General features: G+C 36.1%; 1 protein-coding gene across 4 annotated transcripts in view; it reads left to right on the top strand.

Annotated features, from left to right (window-relative positions):
* Positions 1–13,698, top strand: part of TMEM131 (transmembrane protein 131) — a 100,321-nt gene that overhangs the window by 38,025 nt on the left and 48,598 nt on the right. For all 4 annotated transcript variants that reach the window (XR_774888.1, XM_010575772.1, XM_010575774.1 and 1 more), the window contains exons 4-8: positions 1,591–1,659; positions 10,792–10,915; positions 11,857–11,973; positions 12,754–12,876; positions 13,364–13,444. Coding sequence is in view for 3 of the 4 variants with exons in the window: in XM_010575772.1 (XP_010574074.1) it covers positions 1,591–1,659; positions 10,792–10,915; positions 11,857–11,973; positions 12,754–12,876; positions 13,364–13,444 (514 nt within the window). In the remaining variant the exon portion in view is untranslated. The remainder of the gene's footprint in view (positions 1–1,590; positions 1,660–10,791; positions 10,916–11,856; positions 11,974–12,753; positions 12,877–13,363; positions 13,445–13,698) is intronic.

Genomic DNA, 13,698 nt, shown 5'->3' with positions numbered 1-13,698 from the left:
GTGGATAAAGCTACTTTTAACAACTGAGCGCTAAGTGGTATTGAAGTGGTATTGTTGGCTTCAACATCCAAACCTAGAGAGCTGTAAATTGATCAGCATGCATAGATCTCCTATTACATGTGTATTATACTTGAAGTGTGATGATTCAGTTGTGGAGTACTAGAGTGAGTCATTAAGACATTTTATTTTTATAAAAAAAGCTGTTGATTTGTTACACTGTTGTCATTGCCCAGATCTGTGCTATTAGAGAATGCAGTTAAGATTTCATACCCTAGTCTTAAATTTTTACTCCTGTAAATAGCCTCCTTGTTGAAGTAGTTCTGGAATATGGAAAGATATCTGAATTTGATCAAGAATTAGTTTTCCTGGAAGTATGCTGGATGGAATTAGATTGAGGCCAAGGACTCAGCTTTCATAAGGTGAGCCACCTGTGCCTTTCTGAGGGCATCTTCCCTCTCCTGGCTTCTCCCTCTGTTGAGGCAGAGCTGGGTGGTTCTGCTGCCCTGGCTGGGTTTGTGGAGCTGCATTTGGCTGCAGCTCTGGTTTTGGGCGTCTAGGATTGATACAAATTCAGAAAACAAGGATCTAAACCAAGAGTGCTATTTTAGTATCAGAAACAGAAGCATTTAAAGAAGAAAGCAAGCCATTGGTCTTGAGCCATTCGTGAGCCATTGATCTTGAGCCATTCTTTAGCCTTTCCTGTTTATTTCTTTTTACATTATTGTCTCTCTGTTTTATGTTTTATTGTATGAATATGATTTTTACTCAGCCCAAAATAAAGTGTTACTGAATTAAGAGATACTTAAGTGTAGTCACAGTCACATCATTCTGAATAAGAAAATGTTTCAGTCAACAAAGCTGCTTTGTATTTTTTTCTTGTAATTTATGTTGTGGGTTATTGATTGTGCTAACTGTACTGGTAAAATAAATAGTAGTAGAGAATGTTTCCAGATACTTTGTTGTCTTCGCTGCTGGATTGTTTGAGTGGTATCTAAGGTTTAGTTTTCATCTACTAGCATTCTCCTAAAGACTTCTCAGCGGGAGGTTAGTATAGGCAAAGCTAAGGAAAGTTTCTAGAGCTGAGTCGCTGTCTACTGGAAATTATGAGTTTTTAATAGCACAGACATGGGCTGTTTTCTCCTCTGTGGCCTCAGTACCATCAAATGGGTCCAAGATTGTTTATGTACTAGTATAGATGTAGATAGAAACTCATAATGTGTATGTAAATTACTGTTATACATTGAGGAAGATGTTTGGATATTGCTGTGAAAGATGAGATAAACCTATTTAGCTTACTGTTTCATTTAGCCATGACTATATAGAGGAAAACTAACACTTCAATTATGTCCATTTCCAAGATACATACTCTTTTATAACCTTTCTTGGAGAGACCACATAATCATGTAAGTGGCTGATAAAATTACGGTATTCTGACTGGACAAGTTTGTCAGGCAGTTTCTTCTTTTGAATTAGTTGTTCTATTATTAGTATTAATGAACACTTTGCTAAGAAAGGGCAATTTGATATGGGGAGGGAGCAAAAATGTATCATTTAACAGTATCTTTTACAGGATTTTAATTTTTCTTGCAGTGTATCCCTGTATCGGGGAAATTGCCGACCTCTCAGGTTTGAGCCACCAATGCTGGATTTCCATGAACAGTAAGTTGAAAAGTCTTTTGATCTGTTTAGTTAGACAAATGGAAAAAAAAAATCTCAAGAGCATTTAAAACTGATGGAGAAGGTTGTACACATAAATTGCATTGATAGGTTGTCCGTAAGTGTAGTTGACCTACTTGTTCCAGAGAGCCTGTGTACTCGGTCTTAAACATCATGTAGTGACCTATCAGCTGCCATGGTTTTAGTAGTGTAGGTACTTGTACTTACTTTTTAGGTACTTGTACAGCTGCTCTGCAGAGTGGAAACGTTATAAGTCTGGAACTTAACATACTGAGGTGAGATTACCTTTCTGCTTGTGCATAACCCATGTCAGACAGCATCTATTCTAGTATGTTCATTTTACTATTGCTTTGGTGGGGAAAAAAAACTTTGTCAGTGGATCTGCAGTTATTAGAACAGTAACGTAGAGTTGTGAAAATAACAGCCTCAAGGAGGGCAAACAGCCTTCAGGAACCTAGCTCCGTGCTCCACCTTGCAGCTGGTTGCTGTTTTGATTCTCAGTGGCTGAATGTAATGGTTTACAGCAAACTTACCTGTGACTTCTCTAAAAGATAAAAGAAAGATAGGAGGAAGGGAGTTTAACAATTTCAACAATGTACCTGTTTGTAATCAGTTCCTCTGAGAACTACTTCAGTCTTAACTTTTCTTACCAGTAACTGGTTACTCTGTATAGGTAGCTACAAACATTCTTCTTGTTAACAGTCAAAATCAAAAATCAGTTCTGGAGTTGGTGTACATGGATGCAGCCTCTGTGCATGTTTGATACAATATGACGTATACTTCTGTGTTTCTGAAAGAAGAGAGGCTGTAACTATATATTGTTTGCATAGAGTAGTTTTCCAGAAATAACCTTTATACAAAAAAACAAATGTAATGCCACTAAATAGCAAAGCTCTATGAAAATGCCTCATTTTACAGAATTTATTTGTGCGCAGTCTAATAAAATTGTAACTTTTACTACTATGTATAGACATAATAAATCACTCTGTCCCCTCTTCCTTATTCCTTCAAAATTTCAGAATCTAGCTTTTGATGTTGTGCATTTTCATTGGTTTTTTTTTTTTTGTAATGTCAGTAACTGGTCCTAGATAAGAGGATATTGAGCTTCTAAATTGAATAGTAAAATACCTAGTCATAAGCCCTGCTCTACTGCATCTTTGCTATAATTAAATTAGGTTATAGTTAACAAATTAGTGAGTGCAGTAAAAACTCAAACTTGTAGAGCAGTTTGCTCCTTGTTAGAGTTACTGTAAACTTACCTGTTGATTTGGTTTTAAGTGATTTTTCTCTTAAAATTGTAGAAATTTTCAGTTCATACTAATAACAGAATTTGACATTGTATTTTGTACACCTTTTTCTAATATGAATAAGGTGTTTTGTTGAAGTGCTCTGAAATGTCTTGCTTTTAAAGGTCATCTATCGTTTGCATGCTTATCTGAAGAAAGCTACATGTACTTCTTTGCTCTGTGGATTTCCAAAGATGCCTTTTTTTTTTAATTTTTATTTTGCTAAAAATAGATCCCAGACAGTATCATAAATACTTGAAGCTGTTCTTCGTAATATTTTGGCTTTTAGGTAAGCTGTTCTTGTCAGAGCTGAAAGCATTGAAGAAATAGTGTAGATCTAGTATACTGTTAAAGTAGTGCAAATCTCTTACTTTTAAGAAGGGCTCTGTACAATAAGTGCAGAACTGCAGTGGGGGTCACTGCCTTCTATCAGTTAAAATAGAGAACCTGTGTGTTAGATCTTGGTTCATTATGTGTTCTATTTAATTTTTTTTCCAATTTTTCTGTTGTAGTTTAGGTCACAATCTCAGGCAGAAATTGTCTTTTGATTTAGATATAAAGCCCCAAAGTTCATTTTAAAACCTGTACTTAGGAATTTAAATAAAAGTGAACCAACTCTGAGAAATGGTGAGTAACTCAACCTTATGGTGGGAACAATCTGCAGGTGCCAAGCTCCTTGAAAGTCAAATAAAGCAGATTGAAGCTTTGGGCTTTTTTGCCTTTTAAAATAGGGTTTTCACATTCAAATTCTGGCTTTTCTTTCTTTGGTAATAATGATTTTTAGGAAAGACAGAAAATGCATATTTAGTTTCTGAATAAGTATTGTACCTAAACGGTGTTTTGTTAACAGGTAGCATGTAGCATTTAGTAGAGCAATCTTATTCAGAGTTCATGTCTATGCTGAGTTATCAACGTGTATGGTTCCTAGGCTTAAGAAAGTTGCAACATCTAATTTCAGTTGTAAGCTAGCCCATTCTTCCTGTGACCTTTTCAGTCTGCTAAGAGTGTGTGGGTTTAATCAGATGTTTCAAAAACATGCCAACTTGAGCAGAAATAATATTTATTAAAAGTTATTTTATCTAGGGATCTCAGAAAACTAAAGTCAGTATTAAGTTGATAAATAGGTGCTGTAGACAATTCCTGTGTTCCAGCTGGGGACGAGATTACAGTGGCCTTATATATCTTTTTTATAACAGTTGGGGGGGGGGTGTTAATGCTGTTTTAATATAAAATAAGCACTACCATAATCTACCACTTTGAAGGCAGTCCAGGTAATCTCACATTTATCAAAGGAAATGTAAATGTATGCTGTATGTTAGGATATGCAAATCCTTAGCTCACTTGAAGAGATCCCAAATGTTCTCTGTATACATTAAACCTGTGGGAATGGGGTGGAACTGAGGCAGTTTCTCCCATATCACTGCTCCAGGGGACTGCTTGGACTAAGTGGAATACTCATTTGGTTATTTAATGTGAAAGCCTCCTGCTTGTGTTTCTGAAGCAATAAAAGTCTTCATCTGGCACAAATTCTGCAGCATGTTGGATATTGGAGATTTGGGGCTTTAAAGTAAACAAAGCAGCAGAAAAACCTCCACCCAAAACCAACTCCACAACTAGCTGCCTTTATTCCTAGCTGTGTTCTCTTCCTTGTAATCTCTTTTAATCTGTTACTCTCCCCTGTTGTTAAATGGGAATGGAATAATTGAGGTGTTCTAACATACAAACAGTAACCATTAAGTCGTCATCCATAGCTTTGGGAGTTGGTTGCTCAGAGGCTATTTTGGCAGAACAGTCATTAACTATATGGCTTTCTGTGTTTGAGACAAGTCTTCATATTAGAGCTCTTGCAGGTGGCCCATCTGGGTGAAGACTGAAGAATACTCTTGCAGGGCAGTTTATATTCAGTTCTTGCACCTGCCTTGTGGGACAGCTTGAATCTTCATAGATCTTGATACATTGCCTTCATCTGTGTTAATTCAACTCTGACTATATCAAAAGTAAAGTTTGTAAGTACTTCACAATTTTTTTGGTAGAAGTAACTTTTGGTAGTGGAGCACAGGTATTGAGTATTTTAGGATACTAACACAATATCAGCTAGAGCTGCTTACCATCAAGATTTTAAAATGTGGAATTATTTTAAAGATGAAGCTGACATCTTACTCCTGCTTCAGAGAAATGATTGGTAGTGTATGAAATACTTTTAGCAAAAGTAATATTTTAATCCTTGATCAACATATACTTCTCTGGTGAATGGAGGTTTTTGCTTCACTCAATTTGAGCAAGGTCCCATTCTCTAGTCAAAGTTTGCTCGTTGGTAGGACAGCATTCTGAAAAATCTGTCTTTTGGTTTTCTGTTGATAAACAGTCTTGCTTTGCATTTCCTTTGAAATGTTTTCCTTGGGGGTTTTTTGTAACACTTTCATGTTTCTTATTTGTGAGCTCTAGTATTTGGCAGGATATTCCATGAAAGCTTGAGCTGACCTTGAAAGCAATTGCTTGGTAATGTTCAAATATTTGAGACCTTCTTGCAGGTCTTGAGACCTTATGTTACTTCAAGTAACATAAGGTTAGCATAAGTTTAGCAAATTGGTCTATTTTCTTCAAGAACTCCAATCTCTTAACAGTAAATAGTGGAGAATGTTAGCAACTGGAGAGTTTATCCAAATATCTAGTTTTCTTACATTTTAAACAAGTATATTTACAAATGGTGAAAGGACCTATGAGGTACCTATAATGTGCAGCCAAATATTTACACAGTACAATTGATACATTTCTAATGTATGGGAGTTTGAGATTGTTGGTGTTTTTAAAAAATGTTGCAAAAGGAAATTTTTATTTCCCTTGGAGTTTGTTAAATGTAACAACTGTTGACAATAAATTGATATTTAGTCCAGATCTACCTCTGGTTTTGGTCGCATCTCATGTTAGACTGCAAATGCTGCCAAAGCAAATAATAGTTTATTACTTTCTTAGATTCATTCATATCACAGTTGATGACATGATTGGATAAGATTCTACTACTGGTGTTTTGTATATGGGGTTTTGCTAACTGTTTGGAAAAGATGTGATTTATTGTATGGGATCTAAGTTAGATTTCTAACATAAAATGGGGTGTTTGCTCCATTTAGTATGTTACATGGACACTAACTTTTTGTCAAGTGTAATATAAAAGAACTTTCTTGATTTGTTGAAAGCCAGTGAAATCTGGAAGCTGGGAAACAATTGGTCTGTAGGCTAGTACAAAACCAAACCCCTTCTCTTTTCGTTCACTTTTCCGAGTTAGAGACACATTTGCATTCTCAGACTTATGTGCTTCTGTTACTCTAACCTCAATTAAAGCAGCAACTTGTCTGTGTCACTCAACCAGTGATGCATACAGTTTCACATGAAACAGGAAGAATGCTGTAGTCACTAATTCTCTAGTCTGTACATCATGCAGGCTTCCTTCACGTAAGGGACTAGCATTTTCTACAGGATGGGGTACAAAAGGCATTTTCTTTCAGTATCTATAGAGGTAACCTTGTAAGACCAACTCATTTCATTTCATTAAAAGTAGCTGGATACATTACAAGTCAACACCCAAGTTCTTATTGATGGAGCTCGCTCTCTCTGATCCTCTGGATGGTTGAGGAAATTCCCAAGCTGCATATATTTAGAGGCTGGGAGAGTTTTCTGCGCACCTGACTTTGTATGCTTTCCACATTGTTACACTTCTACCTTCCAGGCATCTGCTACTCACTCCTATCTGACACAGGATACTGATTTAACCCGCGTGAAGCTTTTGATATGCTATGTGACAACTGGTCTTAATATTGTTTCAGCAGTTGCCAAAGATGCTAAAAGGAAAAAATAGTTGGGGAAAAACATGTGTTAAACTCTCAAATTTATGAGGAATTTACCTGAATTGAATCTTGAGTATATTTATCTATATTCCCAGCATTCCAAAATGTAAGTGGGAAGCTGTTGGTTGACTTCAGTTCTCTCTCCAGTCTCATTAGAAACAATAGGAGACAGAAGAGGAAGAATGTATCTGCTGAATTTTATATCCTTTGCTTTTCAATAATAGATTAGTATCGGTTTTCATAAATCAAGTGAGCACTTTACAGAGGTGTCTAAAGTATATGTGGTAAGAGTAAATGTAATTGCTCTTTTAAAAGGCATTTTCTCAATCCATATTTGCTTCCCAGTGAGTAGCTACATCTTTTTGCAAGTTAAGTTTTGAGCCAATGAATCAAGGGCTCATCTCCCCAACTTTTTGCAGGAGGCGGTTTCCTTTTTTAAAATAATCCACCTCTTGATCCCTAGAGCAGGAATGAATTCCATTACAAGAACATGCTTACAATACACTGCAGATATTAACTCAGACTTTGGAAAGAGTTGAGTTGCAGCAGTAAAGAACGTGAACACAGTTGTCTTTACCCATTTGAACAGGCACCTCACCCTTGTTAATTACCATCTTTGCATCTAGGTTGTGGTATCTGTTTTTTATCAGTGTAGGTGGAGCTAGCATTATGCAGGGACAACAGATCAGGAGCAAAATCTTAAGTGCTTTGACAGTTCATGTTTGCCTGAAGGTGTAAGTCTGCACCAGCTTCTTGCAATGAAAAATGCTAGCTGTGACTGCTCCAGGAAATTCTGCTGTAAAATTTGATACCAGGTAACACTATACTTGTTCAGATCATTTTGGCTTGATAATCTGCAGCCTGGAGAGCATCCCTTACGTGATTATTGCTTGGGATGTAGGTTCATTAAAGGTGTCTGGCGCACACTGCTTTACCTGGATTTTACCATGTCTGATAGCAGAAAAAACAAGTGAGGTTTGTCCTATTTCTGTAAATTTGGCTAACATCAAGCTTAAAAAATATAGGGAAAGCTGTGCCTGAGCAAAATATAATACTGGACTCATTGTTTCAAAATCAGAATGGTCAACAAAATAGTAAAATAAACCATAGTCCTAGCAACAGAATTCCTTTTTAGTGACTTCTGCATTTATCACCTATAATTATACTGTGGTGGTTTAGTCTGGAATCTGAAGTTAGTGAACTGTGATGTCTGTCATGGCTGCTTCCCTACTAGTTGTTTTTTATAAGCTTTAGCCTCTCAAATATAATGTCTTATATTCCCCTCTTTTCAGAGCTTGAAAAGCGTGAAACTCTTAAAATATCATTAATATTTGAAACTTTTCCTGGGATAATGAGTTTTACTTCCAAACTACTTTTCTGACAGGAACAGGCTGGCACTTCAGTATTGCCGGTTCATTCAACGTAGTTTTCTTGGCTTTGTGGTGTTTTACACATTATGCATCATAAAAAGTATCACTTAAGTCAACTCTGATCTTAGGTTTTCTGGCTGGCTGTAGAGACCGCAGGTGATAAGCTACTCATGTCGTTTGCTCACATGTAATACAGTGCTTAAAATCTACCTCATCTTCTCTTGCTTCCTGCTGTTGTGGTTGGTGGGAACTGTTCTGCTTGATTCTTGTTTTCAGCTCCTAAGCTCCTCTTACGAAGACTGGTTGGAGTGCATTGTAATAGAGGGGGAGTACGTTTTCCCCTTCTTGGGGAGCTACTGAACCTGATCTGGGGAAGAGAAGCATCCAGAAACTGCACTGTGGCAAGCAAAAGAGTTGCAACAAGGTGCTGGGAGCACGTCTTCCACTGAGGAGAATGAGAAATTGCAGTGAGAACTAGGGAACAGACAGCTGATCCTCAGGAGAGACTGAAAGAGCTTTCTTCAATGTTAGAGGAGTTGGACTTTTATTTCTTTTTTTCCTTTTTTCTTTTTTCTTTTTTTTTTTTTTTGGTGTTGGTAGAATCAGAGAGTATTTGTTTAAGGCATGACCACTTTCTCTAAACAACAAATTCACTGCGAAATTGCTGACTGTTATAAAAGCTTGCTTATGCCTTTCACAGTTACCAAGCAGATAAAATACTCAAGCCCATCTGTACTGATGTCAGTGAAGGTGTGTTTGAAGCAGTGGGTTCAGAATTCAGGGAGTGCTGGGTAACTCCATATCAGTAGATATGCCTTTCTCAGTTGTGTTTTTGTGGGTGGTGTTTTTGTTTGGGTTTGGGTTTGGTTTTTGTTTGGGGTTTTTTTGCTGGGTGTGGGGTAGAGATGGGGAACTTTGGAGGGCTGTTTGATTCCATTGATCAACAGTGTAGCAGTTACAGCAGTTAATGCAAAACATCACAGGGGATAAACCATTTCCCTTTCTAATAACCCCATCTATACTGGCAACAGATACGAATACTTTTATGTTATGGTTTAACCCAGATGTTAGGTTTTGTATGGGTTTTAAAAGGTGGGGAGATAAATTTTCATCTTCATTACTAGTTAAGTTAGAGAAGTCAAAATGAGATTTTTTTTTTTTTTTGACAGTGAAAGAAGGATCAAATGTTTGAGGGAGACATGGAATTAGGAGGACTCAGCAAGCAAAGCAAAGAGATTTACAGCAGTAGAGTGCAGATATATTCTACTGTTAGTGATGATGCAGTTTACTGAAGGTTAATAACTGTGTCTTTGAATTAATATCATGGTCTCTAGCATCTATCTGTTTAGCCCATGTTTCATAACTAGGAGATTCTGTCTGTTACTGCAATCACTTTGTAAATTGTGGTATAGTTTGATTACTGTCAATAAATCTTCCATTCAATGCAACCTTTAATTTACAGCAAACTTATGTTGCTCTATCTATTGAGACACACCCCCCTCCAAGTTGAAAAACCGTGCAACTACAATAGTGCTTATTAATTTGGCCTGATAAAGTTAACAGAGGATGGCAGAACAACTGCCTGTTACTGGTCATCATCACTTCAGGTACTACAGATAGTAATTCTTAGCAATAGTTTTGTGATCCTTGCAATGTTTGGAGCAGGTGACATTTGGAGGGAGTGCTACATGGATATGTGTAGCCTGAAAGTTAAGAGTTAACTATTTTGAATTTCAAAACTTAATTTGGAGCAAACTGTAATCTACATGCTTTATTAGTGCTTTGGTGCTGATGCTTAACATATATGTGATAAAAGGCATGAAAAAAATTCTGAAGAGATACCAAAGTCTGAAAAATAATTGGTGAAACTGAAACATTTATTGTCACGTCAGCTGTTGTAAGCAAAAAGGAGCAAGCCTAAAGCTTGTGTGGAATAAATTGTTAGCATGTCTTGTTACTGAAAAAGTGTGCTGTTGTTTAACTGTTTGACTTCTGTGTTTTAGACTTGTAAATTCTAGAATTTATCTCAAGCATTTCTTATTTTTTTTTCCTTAAGGTATGAATTCAAATGCAATATACAAATAAAATAGTTGTTGCTGCACATGTCTGTGTACTTAATTCTGTAGAGCATATTATAAAATATAATACCAGAAAAATTCTGGGTTCTGGGTAAGACTACTTACAGTCTATCAGGAAAAAAATTGTGCTTAGACTTTTGTCTAGAGTGTGTTCTGTTTATTTTAAGTTGCTGTGTGCAACTTTCCTAGAACTCTAAATAATTATCTTAAGACAGGAAGAGAAAACTTTGCCTCTTCTGACTCTGAAGTAAAAACCTGAAAAATAGAATTTCATTTTGGATAGGTGTCATCTTAGAGGATGATAACAATGTTAGGTAAGCCTTCAGGAAAAGTAATCAATAAAAAAATGGAAAAGATGTTAACTAAGTAATTCTTCAAGGTAGAATTTACGTATGTTACTTGAAAAAACATTTAATGCAAAGTTCTGTTGTCAGTGTTTATCACTGTTATGTTCCTGTCTGGTTTAATGGGACAAAGCCCAATGCTCTATTTTCTATAATTCTAACACTTTAAAAATATTCTCTCTCTGTTTCGACAGGCCAGTTGGAATGCCAAAAATGGAAAAAGTTTACCTACATAACCCTAGCTCAGAAGAAACAATTACGTTAGTATCAATATCTGCTACAACATCACATTTTCATGCATCATTTTTTCAAAATAGGGTAAGTTATTCTGCTTTCTCAGAATTAGTTTTTCCTTCCCCCTTCCCACCCCAAATGTGAGCTTGATTTCCCTCCCTTCTTTAAATGAGCTACTTACTGCAATAATTACTTACCTAAAAGTATTAAGGTACTGCAGTTCTTGATTCTCACATCAGTTACCAAGCAAATTGAACTGAGCACAGAAACACACACAAACTCTACTAGAAGAGGAGTGAAATACTGCATAGGAGTTCTGACTGTGTTGGTAGTGTGTACTGTAACTGACAGTGTAACAGCAGATCTCCATTGTTGCTGAAGTGACCAAATGTACATTGCCTTAAAGCACATACAGGAACAAGCTGTTCTTACAGTTTTTCGGAAAATTGTGTTAGTGTGAAGCAGTCACTCTAATGCACTTATGACTACTGCAATTATGTTACAGGAACTTGCAAGTTAAAAAGCATGGTGTCAGCAGGGTTAACTCTTAACCACATTGCTGTCAGATACAGTCCTCTAGTTTCAGTTTTGTCTGCAGGGCCTGTGGTTTAACAGGGACCATGCAAACACTAAAAACTTCAGAAAACCTGTCTATAAGCAACCTTTCTCACTTATGGAAGTCTTGTAGGAATTGCCTTTCTCCAATGTTCTGTAAACTGCCAGTCCAAAATATTTCTGTGATAAGCTGAACTCTCGAGAATTAAACATAAAAATTAAATTAAATATGATCCTGCACTAGATAATGTAAAGTATTGGTGTTTTTTATTATTTTGTTACACATTTCAATTTGTCTAAAACTTCTATTATTTTTTTCCAAATCCACAGTAGACTTTCTAACTTCAGTTTTCCATAAAGAACACATGGAGATCTTCTGTAGCACAAAAGCTATTGTTCATCTGCAGGGTGGAATGTCTTCAATAAACAGTTTTGCTTATTCCTCTGCTTGCTTGCTTTTTTTTTCCCAGAAAATTCTTCCAGGAGGGAATACGTCCTTTGATGTAGTTTTCCTCGCAAGAGTAGTGGGAAATGTAGAGAACACTTTATTTATTAACACTTCTAATCATGGGGTATTTACTTATCAGGTAAGAGAATTACAGTCTTTCAGAAAAAGTTGTGAAGTGTGAATCAACCAGAGCAGTATCTATTATGGCATACTTAACAATCCAAGGATATTTGCACAATAGTGGTGGGGTTTTTTTATCACCCCAGCTGAAGAAGTTTCCATTCCTGCTGCTTGTTGTAACACAGAGGTATACCATTGTAAATATCTGTAGGGCAGTACTGTAAGCCAGATTGATGAAACTATGTAGGGTTTAAAATTCTCCCAACAATTTTTTTGTTATTTTAGTGGCTTATTGCAGTGATCTAGCTCATTCTTTAGCTCTGTACTCATCTGAGATTCAGAAAGATAAACCAGACAGAAGAGAGAGTCTGAAAAGTGAGAGAAATCCTTTTGTTGAAAGAATATGACTCTTACCATGGTAATAGTTAGAGAACAACAAAAACAATTCCCATATGGATAGTCTGTTCCATAATGGTATGATTAAAGGATATTTCACATCTTTTGTAACCTTTAGCTGGTATCTAGTGTTTCAGAGTATCAGAAAAAAAGATGTTATTTTGACTTCTTGTGTTCTAAATATGTCAGTGTAAGTAGTAGCTATGAGAAATACCCTTTAGTGGCACGCTAAACCAGTTTATTTCAGTGCTTTAGCATGATACTGGTTTTACATGGTCAGTTAGAAGTATACATAAAATTAATTGAAGAGAGTACTTGGTAGATTACTAAAATTGGCACACATGTTAGGCTCTGCAACAATTACATACAGCTACTTAAGCTTGTTTTTCTTTTTCTGAACTAGGTGTTTGGCATTGGAGTACCGAACCCCTACCGACTGCGCCCATTTATTGGGGCACGAGTTCCTGTAAATAGCAGTTTTTCTCCTATAATAAATATACATAACCCTCACAGTGAACCTTTGCAGGTGAGCCTAAGAGAAAACCATTAAATGCTCATTTATATTTATGATATTAAACTGATTTTTTTTTTAATTTGGTACTTCTTAAAATTCTGTTTCAACTGTAAAGCTATTTGAGACCAAGTCTTTCATATTATATAAATGTTTTTCTGTTTAAATGCAAATCAGTTGTTCTAAAAATCGTAGCTTATGCTCACAGATATCTTAATTTGCTAAATTGAGGTTTACTGTGAAATTTCCATTTTTAAAATGGTCATAATTACTGCAAAATAAAGAATTAAACTTCACTGGTAATTAAGAAAAATACTGAAGTAAACAAAGTAAAATAGATCTTGTGTTTTTAATTCAGGCATGCCTTCTAGCTTCCTTCTGCTTGTATTGCACAGCATAAGGTGTCTTTATGGTATTCACTAGTATGTAATTATAATACCTGATAACTAAAACAGGATCCCTTTAAAGTTGAGTGCTAACATTTTCCTGTTACCCACCTCAGGTGGTAGAAATGTATTCCAGTGGAGGTGATCTCCATTTAGAGCTTCCAACAGGTCAGCAAGGAGGTACAAGGAAACTCTGGGTGAGTAGTCATGTCTTGCAGCATTTATTGTACTTGTTTGGGGAGGTTTTATTTTGATATGATTTTAGGTTTGGGGTTTTTTTTTACCAACTTTTCTTCTTGTCATCTAATCATTATAAATACCTCATAAAAATTGAAAAGATAACAGGGTCTGTTAATTGTATGGTAATTGGAATTGAAGGAAAGGTTTATTTAAAAGAAGCCACCTGTATTGAGCTGCACTTTTTTGAAATGAGAGGAATAAGATGATTCCC

The sequence above is a fragment of the Haliaeetus leucocephalus genome, unplaced genomic scaffold (assembly GCF_000737465.1).
Source record: "Haliaeetus leucocephalus isolate CR32 unplaced genomic scaffold, Haliaeetus_leucocephalus-4.0 Scaffold495, whole genome shotgun sequence".
Taxonomy (NCBI): domain Eukaryota; kingdom Metazoa; phylum Chordata; class Aves; order Accipitriformes; family Accipitridae; genus Haliaeetus; species Haliaeetus leucocephalus.
This window is presented reverse-complemented; position numbering and strand designations above follow the sequence as displayed.